The 24,567-nt window shown below is 56.6% G+C and overlaps 2 protein-coding genes across 2 annotated transcripts; one reads left to right on the top strand and one right to left on the bottom strand.

The window, feature by feature from the left end:
* Nucleotides 1-2,108: 2,108 nt before the first annotated feature.
* Nucleotides 2,109-4,603, bottom strand: LOC104578256 (leukocyte immunoglobulin-like receptor subfamily A member 4). Its single transcript, XM_088536021.1, has 5 exons — nucleotides 4,373-4,603; nucleotides 4,243-4,278; nucleotides 3,790-4,065; nucleotides 2,928-3,212; nucleotides 2,109-2,236 (listed from the first exon to the last, which is right to left on the bottom strand). The coding sequence occupies exons 1-5, from the start codon at nucleotides 4,401-4,403 to the stop codon at nucleotides 2,109-2,111; spliced, it is 756 nt and encodes a 251-aa protein (XP_088392147.1). The 5' UTR covers nucleotides 4,404-4,603.
* Nucleotides 4,604-9,067: 4,464 nt separating this feature from the next.
* LOC104578255 (sacsin-like) lies at nucleotides 9,068-22,540 on the top strand. Its single transcript, XM_088536042.1, has 7 exons — nucleotides 9,068-9,090; nucleotides 9,429-9,516; nucleotides 9,741-9,846; nucleotides 10,251-10,397; nucleotides 10,766-12,098; nucleotides 12,366-12,454; nucleotides 13,050-22,540. The coding sequence occupies exons 1-7, from the start codon at nucleotides 9,068-9,070 to the stop codon at nucleotides 22,520-22,522; spliced, it is 11,259 nt and encodes a 3,752-aa protein (XP_088392168.1). The 3' UTR covers nucleotides 22,523-22,540.
* Nucleotides 22,541-24,567: the final 2,027 nt, after the last annotated feature.

The raw sequence follows: 24,567 nt of genomic DNA on the forward strand, positions 1-24,567 counted from the left end.
AAAAAGAAAGAAACTAAAACATACAAACCCAAAGCATTGTGTGTATGTGTGAACGGGTGTTTATGGTGTTTATGGGTGCTAGTATAGAAAAATAACAATGCCATTTCCTCTTCCGGTGGTCTGGTGCTGTTTTATTATGGCAGTTTCTGCGGTAGCGGCCACGGGTGCTGCGGAGCCGGCAGCCTGCCGGGGAGCAGTAGTTGCCCGTGGTCCCGGCAGGGAAGCTGGGAGAAGGGGAGAGTGGCTGCCCCCTCTGCGTGGCAGGTCCTCCAGCTCCATAAGAGTCCCCGTGAGGAGCTCCAGGCCAGGCAGTGTCGAGGCAGCTGTGGCCGTGGCAGAAGCACCCAAGTTTTTCATTCTTTCCCTCTTGGCCAGCCAGGGTCCTTCTGGACACCTCTTCTGCCATGTCACCAAGGAGCTGGAGCTGCTGCTAGGGTTGAACTTGCTCAGACCTTCTGAAGATTCTTTCCAACATAGGTGACAGCAGCCTAATTTTTTCAGCTCATGGAGGATCTTTAAATGTATTACTAAGGCCCCTGGAGCCCACAGTACTGCCTGTGCTGCCGAGGGTGGCCTTGGCTCAGCTGGAGCCGTGGGATATCTGCCACCCTGTGGTGGGTGCTGCGGCGCTGCTGCCCTCCAGCCCCAGTCTCAGGTGTCTGAGGTGGCCCTGGGTGCATGCCGGAGCCTCCCAGGAATTGTTCATCCCTTTAGCGAGAGCCTGAAGTCTCGGATTGCAAAGAAAAGGGCAGGCCTGAGGCTCACCAAGGGACTGGACCTTCTCCAGCCAGACCGTGCTTGGCTGCCTCTCTCTTGTTCCAGGAGGCCTGAGCATTTTTATTTTTCATCAATTGCAAACAGTGTTTAAGAAAAAAAAATCCAAAAATCCAAATTCTCTGGGAGGGTTGATGGCTCACATGAAGTCCCTTCCTTCAGAAGCCGATCTGTGGACTTGAGTGCAATCCCGGGAGTGCCAGAGAGGCTCCTTGGCAGCTTCTCTGCCCTTCTCCCTCCTCCTCCAGCCCTGGGGTAGAGCAGCCATCCCCAGTGCAAAGGGAGCAATCACTGGGCCGCAGCCCAGCCCTGACCCCGTGTCCCGCCGGTGCCCACGGCTGCCACTACCTGCAGAGGTGAAAGGGGAGCTGCACTTTGGGAGGAGCGTGTTTGTGATTACAAAAAGCTTTTTTGCACTTTCATTCATTTTGCACTTCTTTGTAATTTCTTTTTTTTTTTTTTAATATATATACGTTTGCACCTTCTCTTTGTGTTTCCCTAACGGAAATACTCATTGTACCCCGTGCAGCTCTTCCAGAATGTTGCATCCTGACTATACAGAGGTTTTAAGATCTTCTATATATAAATTTATGTTTGCGCAAACCAAATTTATATATAGAGAGATCGGTACGTGGTGTGTTTTGTCAGTGTTTCAAGGTAACGATAAATAAACATGAGTAATGGCACCGTTCCCAGCCGCACGCTACTGACCGGAAGCAGCAACCGCCTCCGCCCGCGAAATGGCGGCTGGGGGTGGAGCTTCTGCGTGGCCAACCTCCTGTGTGGTTGCACCCTATTGCTGTGGCCGGGCCCCGCCCCCTGGCTGCCGCTGGCCAATCCGCAGCGTCTCTAGAAGAAAGTGGGAGGGGCCTGGGGGGGCCGGGCGGGAGCGCTGCTGCGCGGGCAGGACCGTGGGGCCGGGTGGCCCCGTGCGCGTGGCGTGGCGTGTGCGGGCTTGCCGGGGGTTGCAGCGGACCCTGCGGCGGCGGCTGCAACTGGGGCTGGCCTGGAGTTGGGCCTCGCTCTCTCCTTCGGCGACACCACGCTGCCCTGCACTGGCTTGGAATGGGGGCACTTGGGCCGTAGGGCGCCCGACATCCACCCCCAAGGTGGCCTGTCCCACAAAGGCAGCTGCTGGAAGCAACGAGTGGGGAAGGCTGCTTTATTTTACTGCAAGGGAGTGGGAGAGGAGAGCAGCCGCTGCTTCACCAGTCGCAGCTCCAATGGTTTCATGGAGTTCCTCATGCCCAGAGCCTGCAGTCTGCCGCCAGCGCACAGGGTCCTGGCAGCACCGTCTCCTCTCCTGGTGGTTTGGGGATGAGTTCTGCTCTGTTCTAGAGGGGGCCCAGGTGACTGGCCGTGGATCGGTGGCTGTGCAGGGCCTCGGCCACAATCAGCCCCAGCAGCACGAGGATCGCAGCCCCCACGGCCAGGCGCACGGTGTTGCCCCGGGTGTAATCTGCTGAGTGTAGGAAGCGGCAATCATTAGGGTCCCAGCAAAGAAGGGGAGACCCTGGAGAGCTCCCAGCACAAAGAGAGCCTAAGGAGGCTGCAGGCAGGGGGCCTCAGGGGACAAACCAGGGACACATAGGGTCCCAGACAAACAGACTCATGGGAGCAATGGGATACCACTGGGGTCCCCTGGGCTAAATGTTGTTAGAGGAAAGTTCATAGGGAGCAAAGGGGACTGCCAAGATCTCCCAACTGCCTCTTGTCTCCCCTTCCCCAATCCCTGTCCCGTTGTGGCTCCCCCTACTTCCCAACCCTGATGTGTCCTGGTGTTGAGGCCACAAGGACGCCAGGAACATGGAACCTGCCTTCACCTGCCACCACCAGCCAGACAGTGCTGGTGAGTTCAGGCATAAATGCCCCCATGGTGTCCCATCATGTGCGGCAAATGCCATTGCCCTTCGCGCCTGACCCCATGCCCTTTCCCTGTCTCCATCGCCGCTCATGTCTCGGGAGCACCATGTCTGTAGGGTCTGTGAGGGGCTGGCAAGCCTCACACACATCTGGAGGAAGTTGCTAACCTCTGCCTGGGACCTTTTACCAGCTGCTTTCTTTCCCTCACCTCCTCTTTTCTAACTCCCCCCACGATGTGGCAAAGGCTAATGAAGAAAAAGAGGGTAGGATGAGATGGGGCAGTGTCTCACCTCTCACGACCAGTTCCAAGAATTCACTGGGGATGAACCATATTGGTGGGGTCTGTTTGATGAAGCACTGGCAGGTGTAGCGGCCCCCATTGCCCGGCTCCACCTGGGAGAGCTGCAAAGTAGCCTCCGTAGAGGGGAATTCATAACGTGTCCCAGCCCGGCCTTCCAGGTACAGGAAACAGGTAGCACTGTCGTTCCAGAAGGTGCAACGGAGGAGCACGGCAGACCCTGCAGTCACCTCATGCTCGGGCAGGATGGAAAGGACAGGTCTGGGGCCCTGGAGCTCTGTGGGGAGAGATCACAGAATCACAGAATGGTTGAGATTGGAAGGGACCTCTAGAGATCATCCAGTCCAGCCCGCTGCTCCAGCAGGGACACGCAGAGCACGGGGCACAGGGTGGCATCCAGGCAGGTTGGAAGATCTCCAGAGAAGGAGCCTCCACAGCCTCTCTGGGCAGCCTGTGCCAGGACTTTGGCACCCTCACAGTAAAGAAGTTCTTCCTCATATGGAGATTAAACTTCCTATGTTTCAATTTACACCCGTTACCCCTTGTCCTGTCACCGGCCACCATGGAGAAGAGCCTGACCCCATCCTCCCTACAGTCACCCCTCAGGTACTTGAACATGTTGATAAGTCTCCTCTCACTCTTCTCTTCTCCAGACTAAACAGATACGGCGCTGGGAGCCTTGTGGGGTAGCTGTGATGCCACCGTCTCACTAAGGCCAAGGCAGAGATGGTCACCACCTCTCCAAGGTAGGGACGAAGGGAAAAACCCTTCCTGTCATGCAGATAGGGAAGCCAAAATGCCCAGTGCTTCCCCCATCTCAGGGGGTGTTGGAGTGGCCGCAACACATCTCTTACCTTCCACCAGGACCTCCAAGGTGTTACTGCGCGCCAGTATAGTCCCATTATCTCCATGCACGTAATGGCAGGTGTAGGGACCTGCGAAACTTCGGGTGACGTTGGAGATGAGGAACTCGGCCCTTCCACCATGAGGCTTCAGAGTGAGTATTTTTTTCCCACTCCTGTAGAGCACAAAGGTCCCACCATAGTGCTGGTACTCACAGTGGATGATGGCAGAGCCTCCCAGAGGGGTCACCCCAGGGGGCTGCAAGTAGATGATTACGTTGGAGTCACCTGCAGTGAGAGAGATGATGCCAGACAGACATGGAGTGCTCTGGAGCGAGCAGGGAGCTGCTTCTAGGCCCCATCTCCACATGAGGATGCGTTTGGTGCAGTGGGGCTGGCCCCAGCAGGTAGACAGATGCTTTGAGGTGTGTCCCAGCTCCCCATCTCCCTCCTCATGATACTCACTTGTGGCTGTCATGCTCTGCACCACTAGCCAAGCAGCTGCAAGAGAAATTACCTGCCCTGTAACATCTCTGTTGGGGGCCCAAGGCACTTCGTGTCCCCTCTGAGAGCCCATACAGCCTCTGGCACTCACCAAAGCTTAGGACGTGGGTCATGGGCACCATCGTAGTCCCTCTTATCTCCTTGTGACTCTGGCTCAAGCAGGACTTCCTCAGGAAGGAGGGTTGATGGGGAAATGCTGAGTCTGTTCTCTTGTAGCTGCATCTCTTCTTGCTGTGTCCTGGCAGGTCCTGATTGTCACAAGCTACTTCCTGTGCCACAGCTCATGTTTCTGCAGGCTCAGTGTAGGGCTTGGATGGTTGAACTCGTCCCAGAGTAATCCCATCACCCTCTCAGGACTGTGCATCTGCAATGACCTGGTCTTAGGCTCCTATGGAGCTGAGAAGTTGAAGTGTTAGGGACTTTTGGTTTCTCTTTCAATGGGTCATTTGCTGGCGAAATGGCTTCCTCTTGGCCCTTGCGAAATGTAGTGGTGCAAGGGGGTGGGAGATGACACTGAGTCCAGCCTTGGGGAAGTGTCCGTGCTGCTCCTTCCTCATGGTTGTGAGGGAGGTTTGGTGGCCTCATGAAATGGAACATCAGGGAACTAACTTGGCTTTCCTGTTCTTTTTGCCCCTTCAGGGACTATTTCCTCCTTGGCCTCATCTTCTGGTAACCCCAAACCCCAATGACCCTTGTTTGTTGTCTGCCACCTGACACTAGTCTGCTGTCTTCTCACTTAAAAGATCTCCCAAAAGCTGGGTCATCCATTATTTTTTTTCATTCGCGCAGGGACTGGAACTAGTTGCAGAGAAATGGATCAGTCAAAGCCCTAAGATAGGGCAACATCTCCCTCACGGGTAGGTCTGAAGCTACTCTATGTTTTACAGAGTCTGGCCCATTCCTTGGCCTGTACTGGGGCAATGGTATGGTCCTTACCCCAAATAACTGCCCCTGCCTCCACACACTGAACCTCACCTTCGGCCTCCCCAGTTGTTCTTCCCTCTTGGATTGGCTAATGGTATTGGCAGAGCTCCCTTTGGCAATAACAAAAGGTTGATTAAGCCGTGGAAGGCCTATATGTCCCTTTGGGTGACGTAAGAGTGAGGTGAGGAGGGAAGAGAGGGGATGGGGGACTGCAGCTGGGTAGGGCAGCTTGGCCCTGGGCTGGGGCAGGACAGGAGCTATCATCCTTTGAGTGTGTTGAGATGTGTGCAGAAGTGCTGCCCAACCCCACTTTGTCTCCACTCACAGGGCCCATCTTTTGTGTTATGGGACAGAGCAATGGGACATGGAGAGTAGAGTGCTGACACTGGAGTCCTCTGTTAGGTGGATTTAAATCCACCTGACAAAGGGGGCCCAAAGCCCACCTTGCTGGGTCCTCACCATCAGGGTGTAGTGGACCACTGCAGAAGGTTATGAGGGTATAGTGACTTTGAGTAGAGCCTGTGCAAGCCATGGCTATGCAGATACCCGTATGTTAGCGTAAGTGACTGCTGTTAAGAGCATAGCAGCAATATGCACATGAGACTCTTCGCTAACTAACAGTGCAAGTATGTGTTGAACGGATGTATGCATACACTGTCAAACACATATACTATCACTGCAATACATAGGTGCACAGGAGATAGATACGTGCATAACACCTCTCAACAGAACATGGTTAATGATTGAAGTGAAGCTCTGATATGAATGATCGGACCTCCCAATGTATTTTGAACCTTGTCACAGTGTACCATGCAGCTGTTTAGATTCATGGCACAGTTCCATTGCTTGTCCTCCAAGAGGCAGTAGGGGGTCTTGCTCCCATGGGTCCATGTTACTGTAGGCTGTGACATCTCCACTTGCCTGTACTCCCCCAGCTATGCCCAGCCTCGATCACGACCGGCCCCAGCATGAGCAAGAGCCTTGTGCCCAAGCACCAGGCACGTGCTGTGGCTGTGTTCTAGGACAGATGGGAGAAACAGTTGTTGGACTCCCCTGAGGCCCTCAGCAGTCCTGGGTATGTAGTTGTTCACAGACCTTCTCCGCACTTTGTCTTTCTTCCGTTTGTTTTCAACACTTTTGTTCTCCCTTGGAGACATTATGGGGTAGAAGAGATTTTGCAGCAGGGTGCTGAATGGCCTTGCCTTTTCAGGGCACCTCTTCTGGCCCTTTCTCCCTGCTAACCATCCTTTGCCCCCTCCAAGCTGCACCAACTCTTGGCATTCTATTTAATATTCTGTCTCCAGGCACACATATCTCGGTGGCCTCTGCTAACCCCTTTGTACTGGGAGGCCCCAAACTGGACCTAATATCCTGCTCTGGTGTCATCAGCATCCAGTGGAGGACAAACCGCCTTTCTTGCCTTGCTAGGTACAATCTGGCTAGGTCCATGATAGAGGTGGTAGCGTTGCAATGAGGTCCAGTAATGGGCATATAGGACTCCCGATTTCTGCAGAACCTTTTCTCATGTCCCCTAACTTGGAGACCTACCTCTGTGTCCAGGTCCAGAGAGCTGGCTCAGCCCTCCATCTCCATTGCTTAATCTTGTGCTCCGGTAGAGACAAGGCTGTCCCAGCTCCATGTCCTCAGGACAGCAGAGCAGCTGGGCATGTGTTGCTAGCAAGCAAACACACAAACTGAGGTACATGTCTAGCCACACAGAAGGTCACAGTGAGAAACACCGAGCACTCGTGAAATTAACAGCATCACCACCAGCACCACCACCAATGGCTGGTCAAGATGAAGGTCCATTAGTGGGTAACATATATATACACATACGCTTGTACCCTCAGACACACACATGCACACACGGCTCCCAGGCCACTTCACCTACTAGGCCACTAGTTCTGCTTGATACTGCGAGTGATGGCGTGCTCCTTGCACAGCCTCTCTGTCTTGCACGCCGAGACCTGCACCCAGACCCGCGCTCCCCTTCCCTCTGCTGGCGCTCTGATCTCCTCACACATGTGCACACAGGAGTCCCTCATCCAGAGGGGGAAAAAAAAAAAGTTAGAAAGGGGTTTGAGAAGACTGGACTGATTAACAAAGCTCCCTAGTCAGGCATAGGATGTGGGTGGTAAGTGCTGCTTACATCTCATTTGCTTTTCTTTTGTTCTTTTTATTTCTCTCCATGCTTCTTTCTCCCCAAATCACCTGGATCCCTCTCTTTCCCCACCTTTGGTTCCTCTCCTAAACCTTACCTAATAAGTTTAGTGTTATCTCCAAATGTTCTTCTCTGCATCCCACAACATATCCCATGCTCCAAGGCATTAACTATCCTCAGTCGGAAAACTGCCCTGGAGAGCTGCTTTCCTTGACTCCCAGCTATGGGTGTCCCATGGGGTGATGCTCCCCTCAGATGGCCTGGTAGGGCTGAGGCTGGCGGCAGGGTTCTCTTACTTGTTCTCATATGGTCCCAGAGGTGGCTTTCTAATGGCCCTGGACATGGCCCTCTGATGATTGTGGTCATGCGCTCAGCTGGCTCCAGTTATGGGTTTTGGAGGTTCAGTTCTTTGCTTGGCTAAGTCTACATATCTGTCCTCCCTGATCCTGTGCCCCGCTGGACTCTCTCTCTAGCTGTTTTCCAGGCATAGAGACTCTGCAGGGCAAGGAGAGCAAATTTTCTTTGTCCCTCAGTGCCCATGACCCTGGGTTTGCTTTTTTAAGTGCCCACCATGTGCCTGTGTCCTCTCCACTCTGTCCCCAACCAGTCCCTGTGCCTGGGGGACTGTTCTTGGAGCCTCCAGCCCCATGCCACTAGGGATGTGCCCTAGAGGACCCGTCAGGTCCCCCCAGTTGGGACATCTCTCCCTTTTGGAGGAGCCAGGGGAGTGCACTGGGCCTCCTGTCACCTATGGCTACCAGCTGAGCAGTCAAGCAGGGAGATGAGACTGGAGACCTGCCGAGGCTTCCACCCCCACACCAATCCCATACCATGGCCATGTCTCCCACATCCCTTCAACCCGCAGTGATATCCCCGTGTCACCCCCACCACACAGCAATTCCACCTCACAGTCATGTCCCAAAGTCTCCTCCCCTCACAACTATGACCCACACATTCCCATCACCCCATATCCATGTTCCCATATCCTTCCTACCCCACTTCTACATCCCCATGTTCATTTCAGTCCTCTGCCATATCTTCTGTACTCCCCTGCCATACCCACATCACAGTGTCCCACTGTCCCATAGTAATTCCACCCCACAGCCATGTTTCCACACTCCCAAACCCCACAGCCATGTGTCCCTGCCCACTGCAATCCCACCCCATAGCCATGTCCCACATAGCTCCACTCCATAGCCATAGCCTCAATGTCTCTCCAATCCCACAGGAACACCCTCATGTCCACTCTGCCCTATTGCTGTTAGCTCATGTCCCCTGCATCCCTCGAGCAATCATATCCCTCAGCTGTATCCTCCATATAGCCCTGCTCCGTACTGCTGTTATACATTCCCCATAGTCCCCGTTGAGGAGTGCATCCCCAGCTCCCCACTGTGGCTGTAACCCTCTTCACCCCCATCATTCCCATGGCTGCGGCTCCCGTGGTGGCCCCAGGGCCCTCCTCAGTCCCAGCACTGCAGTTTTGGGTTTAGGAAACTGACGCAGCACAGCCGCTGCCTGGAGGAAACGAAACTGCCGAAGGGGGAGGATCCCTGCAAATAGATCTCCCAGGCGCTGCAGCCACAGACACGGAGCAGGAGGAGCTAACAGGACAGAGTCCTGGGCCTCCCGGCACGGACTGAAAGCAGCTAAGGGGACCTGGGCATCCGGGAGCACTACCCTGCACCCTGCGGAGCTTTTGTCATGGCCCTCAGACAGCCGAAAGCGTGAGTGCGGCTGGGGGAGTATTGCCACGGAACTGTGTTTTGTGAGGGGATATGCGGATTACTGAGGGCTCGGGGGTCACTGGGGAGAAGCCCGGGTTGTTGGAGTCCATGGGAATTGTGTGAGGGGCCAAGGAGGTCGTTAGTTTCTGTGTGGGAAACAGGACTGGAGCTTCTAGGGGGTCCCATTAGGACATGGTGGGACTGGGGGGCATTCGGGGGTGGGGGGCGGGGCGTGGAGGCATGTCCCACAAGGACAGAGGGATCCCAAGAGGCTCTTGAGGGTCCTAGGGACCCATGTGGACTGCTCCCCACTGATCCCCCATCTCCTTGCTTTGCAGAGAAGCCTTCTGCCAGCAAGCACCCATCTTCCTTGACTACTTACACAGCATCCTGGAGAAGTACCCTGATGGCGGGCAGATCCTCAAGGTGAGTCCCTGGACCCCAGGCACCTCAGCATTCCCACTCAGCTGCCAAACTCCCTGATGGGCCGGGAACTCAGGAGCCTAAGGCGGGTGGGTGGCTCTTGCCCAGCACTAATTCCTAGACCCTGCTGCCCACCTGGGGCAAACAGAGGTCTCAGGGGTCTGGGCAGGGTTGGTGCTTTCTCTGGGGATTAGGGAGGATGTCAAGGTGCTGATCCCCGATTCCAGGAGCTGGTGCAGAATGCAGATGATGCAGGCGCTACTGAGGTCGTATTTGTGTCCGACGAGCGGGAGTTCGATGTCGTCGCTGGAGGGGGCTTGGAGGGGACCCAGGGTGAGGGGCACTGTAGAACATTGGGACTGGGAGACTGGGGGGAACTGAGTGGTAATGGGGGAGAATTTCAGGGATCAAAGGGAATGGGAGGCTTTGGGAGGGACTGGGGAGGATAGGGGTGCACTGAGAGGTACTGGGGGGTACTGAGTGGGATTGGGGAATACTGGAGTGAAATCAAGAGGTATCAGAGGAAATTGTGAGACCTGGAAGGAATAAAAGTCTGGGTGTACTGGAGGCACTGGGAGGACTTGGTGATCCTGGGGGCCCTGAGATGGGCTGAGTGGAACTAGGGGATGGGGAGGAATTGGAACCTACAAGACACTGAGTGTGGGTCTAAACCCTCCCTCCCCAGCCCTCCTACATATCCCCAGTCTCCCCCTAATCCTGATACCCTGGCTCCCTAGGCCCGGCTCTCCTCGCCTACAACAATGCTCTGTTGTCCTCCCGGGACTGGACTGGACTCATGCGCCCAGGGGTGTCCCATAAGCGAGGGGACCCCAGCAAAGTGGGACGCTTCGGTCTGGGCTTCACCTCCGTCTACCACCTTACTGGTGAGTAGTGCTGGGGGTCTGAGCTGGGGGCCTGAGGTTGCACTGAAGGCAGGAGGGATATGAGGTTGCCCCAGGGGCACAGGGAGCTGGTGATCTCTTCGGAATCATCGGGTAACTCTGGGTGGGTAAAATGTTTTAAATGGGTGAACCGGGCAGGGTTCATGAGGGGCTGGGAGGGCTGGGCAGCCTGGAGGACTGAGCAAAGGAAGAACTAGCGCACAGGGGTTAACACAGGTGTCATGGGAGGCATGGTGGGGTTGAATTGTTGGTTCTGGGGTGGGCGTTGAGGGCATTGGTGGGCTAGGAGGTGCTAAAGGGACTGTGGGGACCGTGCTGGCCCCGTGACCTGATAATGCCCATGTCCCCAGACCTGCCGGGAGTGCTGAGCCCCCCATCCCTGGGGGTGCTGGACCCTGAATGCCAAGTGCTGCCAGGTGCTGGCGCCCGCTGGGACATCTCTGCAGCCCAGGACCTGCCTGGCCTCTTTGAACCCTTCTGGGCTGGGCTGGAGGCTGTGGGGCAGTGCCGGGACTCTGCCCAGGGCACTCTCTTCCGCTTCCCTCTCCGACGGCAACCCTCGGGCATTGCTGTGGGTGTCTGCAACCCCGGCTCCCTCCACAGACTGCTCCAGACCTTCCTTGCTGAAGCACCCCTTGCCCTTCTCTTCCTTCGCCATGTCCGACATGTAGCCCTGCACCATGTGTCCCCTGATGGGGCCCATACCCTCATCGGTGCCCTGGCAGCATCCTCACAGCCTCTCCCTGTCCTAGGACCAGCAGAAGCCACAGGGCTGAGCCTGACGTGGCGCCAGGTGGCCCTGTGCAGGGATGGGGTTGGGGACGGGCCCGAGTGGCTAGTGGCCACTGGCAGAGCCACGTCAGGGGTGGCCGTGGAGCTGGGCCAGCGGATGGGGTGCAGCCCCGAGCTGAGCCTGGCACATCCCCTCCGCGGCCCCTGCCAAGGGCGGCTCTGCTGCTTCCTGCCACTGCCAGCCACAGAGGAGATGGCCGCAGGGCTACCTGCCCATGTCAGTGCCCCCTTTGCCCTCTCCGATGATCGCCGCCATCTCCGCTGGCCTTCTGAGGACGGGGAAAGTGAGGAAGATGCCACCTGGAATGCTCTGCTGCTTCTCGACCTCCTGCCGCAGGTCTATGGCCACATGGCGGCTGTGGCTGCGGCCCTGCCTGGTGCTGACCCCTATAGCATCTGGCCAGATCCCAAGGGCACTCCAGGCCATGGCCGTATCCATGGAGTGCTGGTCAACGTCTGCCGGGAGCTGGCAGCTGCCTGTGCCTTGGTGCCGGCCGCTGAGGAGGCCCCAGGGCGGCTGAAGGCCACAGAGGCTGTTCTGCTGACTGAGGAGACAGAGGACATGGACACACAGCGGGTTGTCCAGGCCTTCCTAGTAGCAGCTGGGGAGCCAGTGGCCATCGTCCCAGACCGTGTCCAGAGGGTGCTGACACTGGGACTGACCAAGGGCCCGCAGGAGGCCTCAGCAGACCATGTGCGAGAGGTGCTGAGGAGTCGTGGGGATATGGAGCTCCTGGCCTCAGACCGCCTGTGCCTGCTGCGCTATGTGACTGGAGACAGAAACTACGCCAAGCTTCAGGGTCTCCCGCTCCTGCCTCGTGCTGATGGTGCCTTCGTGGCTTTTGGCAGTGCAGCGGCCACTGTCTACGTGGACACATCGGACTGCCCCAGGTGAGCTATCAGGGGATCCAGGCATCCAGATGCTTGTCCTGCTCCCAGCCCTTTTGAAACAGGCAGGGAACCCAGGTGCTTGAAGGGGTTGGGACATAGCCTGACAGAAGAGATGGAGGAGGGTTGCGCCTAGACAACTGGGCACCTCATTGCCCCTTCTTTTTTCCCCCCAGTCTCATTGAGTGGAAGCTGAACCTGGCTGTCTGGGAAGTTCCCTGTCTCCTCTTACCTTTGTACCCCATCGACATCTTTCATTTGCTCCCACAGGATGCTCCTGCCTGGCCTGTCTGGGTCCTTCCTGCCCTCCAACCTGGAGCCGGCCCTGGACAACCTCCTGCGGAGCATTGCCAAGGCAGGTAAGAGAGCAAGAATTCCTGTGTTTGCCTAGGGTCTCCTGATCCCTGCCTGGGCCCCAAATCACCCATCACCCAATAGCCCCTTGAATCCCCCAATACGTCTGGGATCCTCCTCGCTCACCCTACAGCACTGCAGAGCTGGAGTCCCACTCTCCCCACAGTCTGGGATGTGTTCTCAGATGCCAGGTCCCCCTGTCCATCCCCAGATCCTGGGCCACTCTATCCCATCCCAGGTCTCCCTCTGTCTCCATCGGTGAGGGTCTTCTTGATGCCTCTCACACATTCTCCTTTCATCTCTGTCCCATGTCAGATTCAAAGTGTCCCTGTGTTTTCCCATCTGAGGACCGCCCTGCTCCCCAGTTCTGGGCACCCATTGACCCTCTTGCCCTCTTAGATCTCCTCTGTCCCTACCAATCTGGGGTCCCCCTGTTTCTGCTATCCAAGGTACCCCATGTCCCACCAGAGCTTGAGTCTCTTCAGTCCCTCTATGAGGTTCCCCCACCCTCTCCACATCTCAAATCCTTTCCTGCAGGTCTCATGTCTCCCTAATTCCAGGTCCCTTAATCCAGCCTCTGCTCTCTCCCCCCCACCACAGGTCTCTTCCCTAACCTGGTTCTGCTGGACCCTGCCATGACTGCCCGGACCCTGCGCTCGGCTCTGCCCGAAACCTGGACATTGCAGTCCTCAAGCCTCGTGTCCTGGTGCCCGGCCCAAGGTCCCCCCCAGCCCCCCGCTTCATGGCTTCCAGCCCTGTGGCTCTTCCTAGCCAACCACATGGAAGACCTGGGCCCTGTGGAAGGGCTTCCCCTGGTCCCCCTGTCCCCACTGGGTGCTCCCACCATCCGTCTGGCCCAGCTCATACCCCAGTCTGGTCTTATCTTCCAGTCGTGGGAGGATCAGTGTCTGCCATCCACTGTGGCCCCCATCCTGGAAGCCCTGGGTTGCTCTGTGGTGCCTCCAGGCATATGGCACCGCACTCTGTCCCGCTACATCCTACCTCCAACCCCCCTCAATGTGCTGCGAGCCCTGGGTAGCCGGGGGGCTGCAGATGTGGCCTCCCGCCTGGCTTCACTGACCACTGTCGCTGTGGACACTCTCCGACTCTACCTGGCAGATGTCCCATCCCTGGCAAAACCAGAGAGAGACTTGTTGGCCACTCTGCCTCTCTTCATCCCACTGCCCTGCCTGGCCATCCCACAGCCCATGGGGCTAGTACCTGCCAATGACACCCCAGTGCTACAGTCAGAGCTAGAGCTGCCCGGAGACGTGGTCCTGCCAAAGGCTGTGTTGCGGTGCCAGGACGAAGCTGACCGGCGGCTCCTGGGACAGCTCCAGAAGTCCTTTGTCAGCGCTGCCTGTGTGGCACTGGAGGGCATCCGAGCTGTGGCTCAGGGCACCTACGCAGGGCGGGCAGCTGAGACCCAGGCACTGCTGCTCTGGGTGCTGCGGCATGGAGACACCCTTTTTGCACAGAGCCCCATGCTCCTGCAGGCCTGCAGCAACCTGGCCTTCTTGGACACCCCCAGAGGCCCTATGCAGCCACGGGACCTTTACGACCCTTGTGAGAGTATCTTGCGGGTGCTGCTGCGTCCTGAACATTTCCCCCCTGCTGCCTTCTGCAGCCCACCCATCCTCCGTGCCTTGAGGGTCCTAGGCTTGCGGCATGGCGAGGGGTGTCTGGTGGCTTCAGATATCCTAGAGGCTGCAAAAACTGTGAGTGAGGGTGATGGGCTGGCTCTGGACAGGGCTAAGGCGCTGATCAAAGTCTGCAATCACCCCAGGGCACTGGCTGGCTTCACCCCAATGGAGCTCAGGCAGTTCTGTGCTCTGCCATGGGTACCCCGCTCGGAGTGCACGGGAAAGCCTGAGAAGCCCTTCCTGCCTCCAGAACAGCTACGGTCCACCCAGTACATGAGACTGGTGGGGCTTGCAATGCCTCTAACTGGTGTCTTCACATCAGAGGCAGCGGAGAAATTGGGACTGCATCAGTCCCCACCACCAGAGAAGGTTTGGGAGCAGCTGATATGCCTGGCAGCGTGCAGGGATACAGATAAGGTTGTTCCTGCACTCCAGGCTGTCTACCAGCACATGCAAGAAGATCTGGGGACCTTTGGGACTGCCCCAGAGGCTGCTGTGGTGTGGACTGGTGTTGGGTTCGTCCTGCCACGTGATGCTGTGCTGGAGTACCCTGAGGAACTGGACCTGGCATCATTAGTATCCCGGGTGCCCCCTGACTTCCTGCCCTACAGATGTCTCTTCAGGGCTTGGGGGGTGAAGGCAAGGGTGAGTGAGGACATGGCAGTCACAGCCCTGCGTTGCTTGGGGCAGAACATAGATGCCCGCAGCTCTGGTGCTGGAACAGAGGCAGAGTTGCAGGTGGCTGTGTCTGTCCTAGAGTGGCTCAAGAACAGGGGCTACCAGGCTGAAGGCGCAGTGCCGGTGCCAGTGAGGGTCCCAGAGAGCTCTGGCTTTGCCCTTCGTCCAGCTGGCTCTGCTGTGTACCTGGACATGGAGCTGGAGGCAGAGGAGGACGTGCAGGAGGTGGTGCATGGGGCAGTGCCAGCCAGCACAGCTGTGTTCTTTGGCTCAGAACTGCTCAGCACGCGAGTGCTGGGGCCAGAGCCGTTCACAGCATGTGGGCCTTCGGAGCCCATTACCTTGCGGCTTCGCAACATCCTTCGTGAGTATGGCGAGGAGGGTGACCTCTTCACGGAGATGGTTCAGAATGCAGAAGATGCTGGAGCCACGGTCTGTCGCTTCCTCCTGGACCTCCGACCCTGCAGAAAGGCCATCACCAGGCTGCTAGACCCAGGCATGGCTGCCTGCCACGGCCCGGCCCTCTGGGCCTACAACAACGCCCTGTTCACAGAGGATGACTTCTGTAACATCACTCAGGTTGGGGCAGCTACAAAAGAGCACCAGGCAGGACGGATTGGACGCTTTGGGTTGGGCTTCAGCTGTGTCTATGGCATCACAGACGTGCCAGCTGTGTTGAGTGGGACCACACTGCTCATCTTTGACCCCAATGGCACCCATCTGGGCAACCACATCCCCAGGACCGGCAGCCCTGGCATCCGCCTGGACTTCTCCACTCGGCCCCGCATCCTTCATGCCTTTGCTGAGCAGTTCCGCCCCTACCAGGGTATCTTTGGGTGCCACCTGCCCGAGCCAGGGGCCTTTCTAGGGACGCTTTTCCGACTGCCTTTCCGCACTGAAGAGGAAGCCATAGCATCACAGATATGCTCAGAGGCCTTTGGCTCAGAGCGTATCCAGTCCCTTGGCACTGGTTTCATTGGCTCTAGTCGTCTCCTTCTGCTTTTCCTGCAGAGAGTGAAAGAGATATCCCTGGAGATGCTGGCGGATCTGGCGAGCTCACCTGAGGATGCTGTGCGTCTGGCCACTCTGCAGCGAAAGAAGATCCGAGACTTGGCCCCTGGAGACTCCCCAAGCTGGGCAGCCATTGAGCAGATCACAGCCCATGAAAAAACCTCCAAGACCACTCGGCACTACCTAGTGCTGGTGTGCCAGGGAGCTGGAGAATCCCTGGAGCTCTTTCACCAGAGGACACAGGCTGGGCTCCATAGTCTGCCCCCTGTGGCTGGTGTGGCCCTCCCCCTTGACCTCACTGCAGACAGCAAGTGGGTGCCACTTGTGGGTGCTGAGGAAGGACAGGTTTTCTGCCACTTGCCCATGCCAGTGGCCTCAGGGCTGCCCATCCATGTGCATGGGGCGTTCAGCATCCTCTCAAACCGCAAAGGGCTGTGGAACACAGCAGAGCACGGCAAATGGAACCAGGCACTGCTCCGGGATGCTGTGCCAGCTGCCTGGCTCCAGGCACTGACCCACCTCCGCACCCTGCATGAGACAGGTGAGTTGAAGAATTATGAATATCATATCTTTTGGCCAGATGCCAGCACTGCCCGATATCCCTTTACTGAGGCAGTGGATGGTTTCTATCAGGCTGTGGCAGCCAGGAATGGCCCCAGGCTCTTCTCTGATGGCTGCTCATGGTGCTCACTGCAGGACGCCCGCTTCCTGCACCAAGCTGTGGCCAGGCATCCCAAGCTAGGACCCGTAGCAGAACGTGTCTTTGCCACCACCTTGTCCCGTCCTCTGTTGGCTGTGGTGTTGCCAGAGCGGGTGCAGAGGGGCCTTGGGGAAGCAGTAGCTGCTGGCACCTATGACTGGCCACGGTTTTACTGCGAGCTTGTGCTACCAAACTTGGAAGACCTCCCGGTGGCTGACCGGGATCCACTGCTTCTCCACGCGCTAGATATGCTCCATGATGAAGTAGACAAGGTGCTGCAGACAGTGCCTTGTATTCCTGCCACCCCCCATGGTCGCCTGCAGCTCATTAGTCAGCTGGTGCATCCCAGAGGTCGTGCAGCTGCTTTATACAATGCTGAGGATGGGCACTTCCCCTCCGGGGATGCGTTCCTATCTCCAGCAATATTGGGTCGGCTGGAGCAGCTGGGCATGGTTCGGGACATGTTAGCCCTGCCAGAGCTGCTGGAGCAGGCAAAGACAGTGAAGCGTATCTGGACTCAGAACCGTGCTGAGGCATGCCAGAAGTCTGCCTGCATCCTTGAACTGCTTCGGGATGCAGTGGAGCAGAGGGTGAACAATCCCATCCAGGCTGCCTTCCAGGCTGTGCCGTTCCTTCCTGGAACACTGCCCACTGGTGAACATGTCCTGCTTCCAGCTGCGCAGCTCTACCATCACCTCCATGCTCCGCTAGTGGGGCTTATCCATCCTGTCTTGGCTCCTGAAATGCTGGGAAAGAACTTCAGCCTCCCTGAAGAGATTGCATCCTTCTTGGGGCTGGACCGGCAGCCTGCCGTAGCTGCAGTCCTTGGGCAGCTGCAGGCGTTGAGCCATAGCTCCAACGCTCTCCCTGCTGCAAGCCTGCAGGACACCGCCTGCCGCTGCTATGCCTACCTGGACCCACTGCTCAAGAGAGACCTCTCCAGCCGGGATGAGGTGGCTACTACAGTGGCCCAAGGGGAGCCTTTCATCTTGGTGGACTCTTACTTCATGCCAGTCACAGCCGTGGCAGAGACTTTGACATTTGAAGCTGCCCCATATCTTCACCAGCTCCCCATGCAGTATCGGGCTTACAGACACCTCTGGGAATGTGTGAAGCTGCGCCACACATTCACCTGGAATGATTATGCCCGGGTGCTCCACATTCTGGCTGAGAAGCACAATGGAGAGCCCCTGCCTGCCCCAGACCTGGATCTGGCCTTGCGGCTCATAACCTGTGGCTTGATGGCAGATGACAAAGAGCCAGATGCCTATCAGACGCAGCAGCTGTTTCTACCTGATCATGAGGGTGTTTTGCGTCCACGTGACAAGCTCCACTTCAATGACACCCCATGGCTGCCAATGGACAAAGGTGCCATGCTGTGCCATGAAAATCTGCCCCGGGCCACAGCCCTGCGTTGCGGCGTGCCTACCACACGCCACCAGGCACTGGAGAGGAGCCGGCTGCTAGCAACAGGGCTGGCTGGTGGCCTCTGCGCACAGCCTTTTGGTGCCCATGAAGACCTGCCCACACGGCTGAAGAACATCTTGGGTGAGTACTCAGTATCTGCTCGTGATGTGGTGATAGAGCTGCTCCAAAATGCAGATGATGCTGGTGCAGGAACTGTGCACTTTGTGTGGGACCGCCGGCAGCACCCAGTGAGTTCCACCTTCAGTGAGGCCTGGAACACTCTGCAAGGCCCTGCTCTCTGCATCTACAATGACCGTCCCCTCCAGCAACAAGACATCGCTGGCATCCAGCGTCTGGGGGTGGGTGGCAAGCAGGGCCGGCAGGATGTTACGGGCAAGTTTGGCCTTGGCTTCAACACTGTCTACCACCTTAGTGATTGCCCAGCCTTCCTGACTGGAGACAGTGCCCTCTGCATCTTTGATCCCCACCTTGCCTATGTGCCTGGAGCCACAGTTGAGAGTCCCGGTGGCATGTTTGCTGTCAACACTGAATTTAAGAGCGCTTTCTCAGATGTCTATGACACCTTCCTGCCTTCCCTTTTTGACCTGAGCGAGGGTGTCCTTTTTCGGCTGCCCCTCCGCACTGCATCTGGGGCTGACAGCTCCAGAGTGTCTAGCATGGTTGTGCGGGACCAGGACCTCTTGGACATGCAGGAAACATTGACTGAGGAAGGTGGTAGCTCGGTTATTTTCCTCCGGCACCTGCACACTGTAGTCTTCTCTGAGATTCCCCTGGATGGGGAGCCATTGATCAAGAGGCTACAGGTGGACATAGAGCTTGATAAGGAAGATGCGGAGCTGAGACGGGGTTTCCAAGCCAGACTGAGCCAAGCTGTGGATGGGGATGGTCCTGTCTCTGTCTCCTACATCATGAGAGTCAAAACCAGCAGGGCCAAGTGCCGTACAGAGTGGAGGGTGACTGCCCAAATTGGAGTTCAGGAGGGGTCTGAGGAGTCCCCAGTGCCTGGGAGGCTACCATATGGAGCTGTGGCCGCCTGCCTGAATCCACAGGTCTTGAACAATCCCGTGGGCAAGGCTTTCTGCACTCTCCCACTGCCGCTGACCACAGGGCTGCCTGTCCACATCAGTGCCAACTTCTCTGTGGATACGGCCCGACGCAATCTCCGCCAGGACCCAGGCAGCACCGAAGCAGTCTGGAATGACTTCTTGCTCCGGTGCTTGGTGGCCCAAGTCTACTGCACCTTCCTTGCCAAGCAGTGGAAAGCCCTGGGGCCTGAACAGCTCCAATTCAAATCCTTAAAGAAATGCCAGCAGTGCCTGACCCCCTGCTACCTTCGATTCTTCCCTACTGTCACAAAGAATGTGCCGCCCACCTGGCATAAGCTGGTGAGAGACATCTACAGGTTCCTCAACCACCAGCGCCTGCCACTGCTGCCTGTGTGCCATGTGAAGAGAACTGACAGCACAGTGACATTGTCCTGGGCATCTCCAGGTGGCAGAGATGTGCTAAAAGAACCATACTTCCTTGAGAGTGAGCCTAACCCATCTTACCGGGATGTGCTGCAGGACTTGGGCATGAACCTGGTGCCAGCATTTACCCACCTGAGACAGATCTACCAGGAGCTGAAGGCATCTAAGGTGACAGCTGTGGCTTTGCAGCCAGCTTCTCTCCGGCACTTCCTCAGCGCCCTGGCTCTCCCCTTACCCTGCCTGCTTTCTGAGACGCCCCTGAGGACTCCAAAGAGCTGCTCCCTCCTGCTGCAGGGTTGCCTGGAGTCCATGGAGCCTGACCCGAAGGTCAGGGCCGAGCTGGAGGGCCTCCCCTTGCTGGCCATGCAAGATGACTACCTACGTGCCCTCAGCACCCACCAGCCAGTCTTATGCAGCCCCTTTGCCAACCTCTTCCCCAACCAAAGCCATAGATTTGTCAACAGCCTTGTGGGTGCAGTGGCTCCATCTGACTTTGTGCAGCACCTTGGCCTTCCAGAGGCAATACCACTCATCCAGGACGCACTGGAACATGGGGCCGCATCTGAACCTGAGTGGCTGAAGAAGCTGTGGGTCTTCTTTGATCATGTGGTCTATCAGGCCACAAAGAGTGATGAGCAGAAGTTGGACGCGGCCATGCACATGTTCACACACGATCTCCAAAATGCAGTGCTGCTGCCTGTGCAAAGGCATGAAAGAGGCTCAACACGCCTGGTGTCGCTGTCCTCCCTCCCCGATGTTCTCTATAATTGTGACATGGAGGTGGCCCAAGTGCTGCACAAGCTGGGCATCCCTGTGCTCCATACATCCCTGCTGCCCTTTCAGTTTGCCTTCCACTGCCTCAAGCCAAGGGCACTGCAAATCACAAATCCCGAGGCCGTGCTGGCCCGACTGGCCCATGCAATTGCTGATCTCCGCTGGAAGGACCTAAAAGCATTGGAGGTGACTATGCTACTGAACTTCATTATTAAGGAAAAGCCGAGCAGGCGGGCACTGGACCATCTCCAGCACCTGCCTGTATTCGAGAAGTACGATGGGGACCATGTGGCTGTGGCATCCTACCGCAAGGTGCTAATTTTCAACGACCGGTTCACATCCCTGGCTTCAGATAGCAAAGCCTTGTACAGCCTTGAAAAGGACCTGGTGTTGCTCAAGAATGGCTATCTCCACAAGCAACTGGCCAAACTTTTAGGATGGGGAGAAACGGATGTCCAGCAGCTCTTCACGACTGTGGTGCTGCCCCGGCTGCCTCAGCTCACAGCACCAGAGCTTCTGAGTGCTGTGAATCTGTTCTTAACATTGCAACATGTCTATGGGGATGACTTCAAGGAGGCCGCTGTGACAGCCTTCAAGACTGTGGCCTTCATACCTGACTCAAATGGCATGCTGCATAAGGCATCCTACTTCTATGATGACCTTCCCTCCCTCCACACACTGCAGCTGCAGCACCGGTTTGTGCCTGAATCCTTCTTCAAGGCACTGAGGGCCAATAAGACAGCTGCTAGATCTTTCCTGTTAGAGGTAGGTGTCCGCAAGAGCCTCTCTGAAGAGGACTTTGTGGCACTGGCCCATAAGATTGAGTGTGAAGCCACCGAGACCAAGGGTCAGGCTCAGCTGCTCCAGAGACAGAATGAAATGTTAAACCAACTTGTTATCCTGCTGGACAGCCCGTTGCAAGAGGATTTTCTGAAGCAAATTGCCTCCATCCACTTCCTACCTCCACTGGAAGTGCCCGAGAACTTGAGCAAGCTCCACCCTCCCTTTGCAGACTGCAGACAGCCTGTGACCCTGAAGGGTAGTGTTTGCCATAGCCACCAAGATTTGACTGAGCTCCTGTGGACGTCAGCCAGCATTCTCCCACCATTCTTTTCTGAGAAGAATCTGGAAAAGCTGAAGGCTGCTGGAGTCTTTGTGGAGATACCCACTGCCCTGGTGGAAGCCAACCTGAAGCAGGTGTGCCAGGCAGCCTGCCGGACACCAGTGCAAGTGGCTGCACGGGCCAGGGCTCTCCAGAAGATGTACAACTTTTTGCAGAGCCGGCTGAAGGAAGTGGATGTGGGACGGCTTGCTGAGCTGCCTGTGGTGCTGACCAAGATGGGAGACATGGCCCAGCCACAGCAAGTGGTAACATCACTTCCAGATGAGGCTGACTTTCACCCGTATCTCTTTATGCCTGACCCTCTCATGGCCTTCTATGGAGACCTTCTGCAGCACCTTGGCGTGGTCCCACGCCCCACGCTGGCTCATTATAGTCGTGTCCTGGCCCAAATCTACCAGGAGAGCCAGAGCCATACCAATGGGACCCTCCATGAAACCCAGAAGAAGACAGCCTTGCAGGCCACATGGCACTTTTTCCAGCTGCTGCAGGAGACGAGAGAGTCCCCTGATTTTTCTGCTGTGGCTGAGTTGTACCTGCTGACCACTTCCAACAACCTGGAGTCATCCCACAAGCTCTTCTTCAATGACTGTGTGTCCTCAAGGACCTCCCGGGCTTTGGAGAAGACTTTTGCTTTCATGGCCCACCTGCCCAAGACTGGGGTCAATGACTGGCACCTCCTGCAAATGCTGCCCCAGCACATGCGGCCACGGGCGCTCTCAGAGGTGCTAGAGAAACGCCTGGAGGAGAGTAGCCTGCAGCCATGCCACTATAGTCCCCACTGCCCTGAGCAAAAGCGTCTGCAGTCCCTCCTGGTATCCCCATGGTTCAGGAGGGGACTGGAGGCCCTGCTCCAGTGGCAGGGCCACAAGGGGATGATCCGAATGGAGGGACTCAGTGGCTTTGCAGGAGAACAGCTGGAAGTGCGCTGCTGTGAGGGCATCCGTACTGTGCTGGTCCACTCTGGTACAAAGGTGGAGGGCAGCTCCCAGCCGCAAACCGTCCACGTGTGTCGTGCTGGTGCCCGGCGGCTCATCTATTTGCAGCATGCAGAGATGAGGCTGGACCGGTACCAGCTGAGGGTCCTGGAAACACTGGTGCGGGAGATTAATGAGCTTCTGGGTGGGCAGCTGGCAACATCTGCTTTGTCTGTGCTGCGGGAGATGTTGGTGTCCCAGGAGCCTCAGGATGTGGCCAGTGTCCTGGAGGAAAATGATGTGGACCTGGCGGATGGTTCAGCAGAGCCATAGGAGGTCAGGACTGGAGGGAGAGAGGGCCACAGGACTATAGGGTGGATGGCAAAGCCACTCAATACCTTCACTGTCATCCATTCCCCATCACACCCAGTGAGACCTTCAGTGTTACAGATGAGAAGGAGATGCCGAAACAGACATAAGGAGCACGGGATAGGCTACAGGACCATGTGGCCCGGCTGTGAGGATGTCCCCATGGAGAAGGCACTGGCGGCTGCACCACAAAACCACCACAAATATGCTAGATGATGCCCACTGTGGACTGCCATGAACTCACCATGGACCTACCATGGGATCGTCCAAACTATCCATCTTCTGCAGTGGGATTGGGCTGTGGGAGGGAGACTGGGGGTAGATGGATGGCCTGGGCAACTAAAAGCTGTGGAAATATGTGGAGGGCCACCGCAAGAACAGCAGTACAGAATGCCTTGTTAGCAGATAATTAACCTCAAGGATGGCAATCCAGGTGTCTTGTTAATTAACCTCAAGGATGGCAGTACAGAACATCTTATCAACAGATAAGGAACAAAGCAAGAAAAAGAAGAAAACTGCAACCGCACAGCTGGTGAGTGATTAAGAAGCTTATTAGATAATCTTGATGTAATTCTTTAGAATGTTGGCTTATTTAGTAACTGCACTTCGTGTGCTTTTTGCAAATAAGGAATTATATCCGGTTTAGTACAGTATATAAGTTGTGTCTGATGCTTAATAAAATGTCTTTGGTTCATTATACTGGAGTCCATGCACATCATATGCTGCATGGGCTCATGGCATGTTTTGAGAGGGGGAGGAAATAAACTGCAATAACAAGGCTTGTGTTGATGCGATACCCTACATTAACAGTGGGGTCAGGGAATGTGGAGCGATCTGAAATCATGGACAGTCGGGAATGCCAGGAGGTAAAGGGGCCATGGAGGGTGTCACAGGGGCATGGGTGGTCAAGGGGCCTGAGGGGGTGATACAGCAAGAGGAGGGCAGATTGGGGTCATTGGCATGGCACAGAGCTTAAGCAACGGTCATGGCATTGTAATGGGTGGCAGAGGCCTTTGTTGTGGCCTGGAGGTCTTGCGTGTCACTTTGGCCTGTCCACAGCAGCTGGGTGAACGTTGCCATGAGGCCAAAGAGGCAGCTCCTGGGGAGGCTAGGCAATGCCCTGGGTCAGGAGTGCAAGGTCACATCACGCTGGAGGTGCTGGAGGTCAGTGCTGCCCTGAGAGAACTGGAGTTGGGAAGACGGAGTGTGCTGCTGTCGCTTGTTTCTCTTGGCTACTGCTCGCTCCTAGGTTGAGTGCGCCAAGGGAATGAGCTCAGAAGTGCTGTCAGCCTGTGGAAGGGGTGGATGTGCCTCCAGGGACCATAATGACACAGAATCACAGAATCACACAGTCACAGAATGGCTGAGGTTGGAAGGGACCTCTGGAGATCATCCAGTCCAGCCCCCTGCTCCAGCAGGGACACCCAGAGCACAGGGCACAGGGCAGCATCCAGGCAGGTTTGAAGATCTCCAGAGAAGGAGCCTCCACAGCCTCCCTGGGCAGCCTGTGCCAGGGTTCTGGCACCGTCACAGGAAAAAAGTTCTTCCTCACATGGAGATGGAACCTCCTGTGTTTCAACTTGTACCCATTACCCCTTGTCCTGTCACTGGCCACCACCGAGAAGAGTTTGGCCCCATCCTCCCTACATTCTCCCCTCAGGCACTTGTACATGTTGATCAAATCTCCTCTCAGTCTTCTCTCCCTGCCCTTTAATGGCAAAGTGACTTGACAGCGGTGGGATTGGCTCCTCCTGGAAGGACGACACCAAGGAAGGTGTCTGGGTGATGCCTTCCAGGGGCGCCTGGCCAGGAGTGCAGGTGCTGGTCCTTGCTGGGGCCCTGGTGGGAGGGCAGGTGCTCATGCACCAGCTGCCTCTACCAGACTGGGGCTCAAAGAGGAAGGAGACGCTGCGGTGCTGTGGACCTTGCTCGGGTTGGAGGGCCGTCAGGGTTCTGGGATGCCGGGTCCTCGTCTGGCTTGTGTAAGATGAGGAGGGTCCCCACGTCCT

Source organism: Tinamus guttatus, unplaced genomic scaffold, assembly GCF_059628265.1.
Source record: "Tinamus guttatus ecotype Peru unplaced genomic scaffold, ASM5962826v1 Tinamus_guttatus_pri_ptg000650l, whole genome shotgun sequence".
Lineage (NCBI taxonomy): Eukaryota > Metazoa > Chordata > Aves > Tinamiformes > Tinamidae > Tinamus > Tinamus guttatus.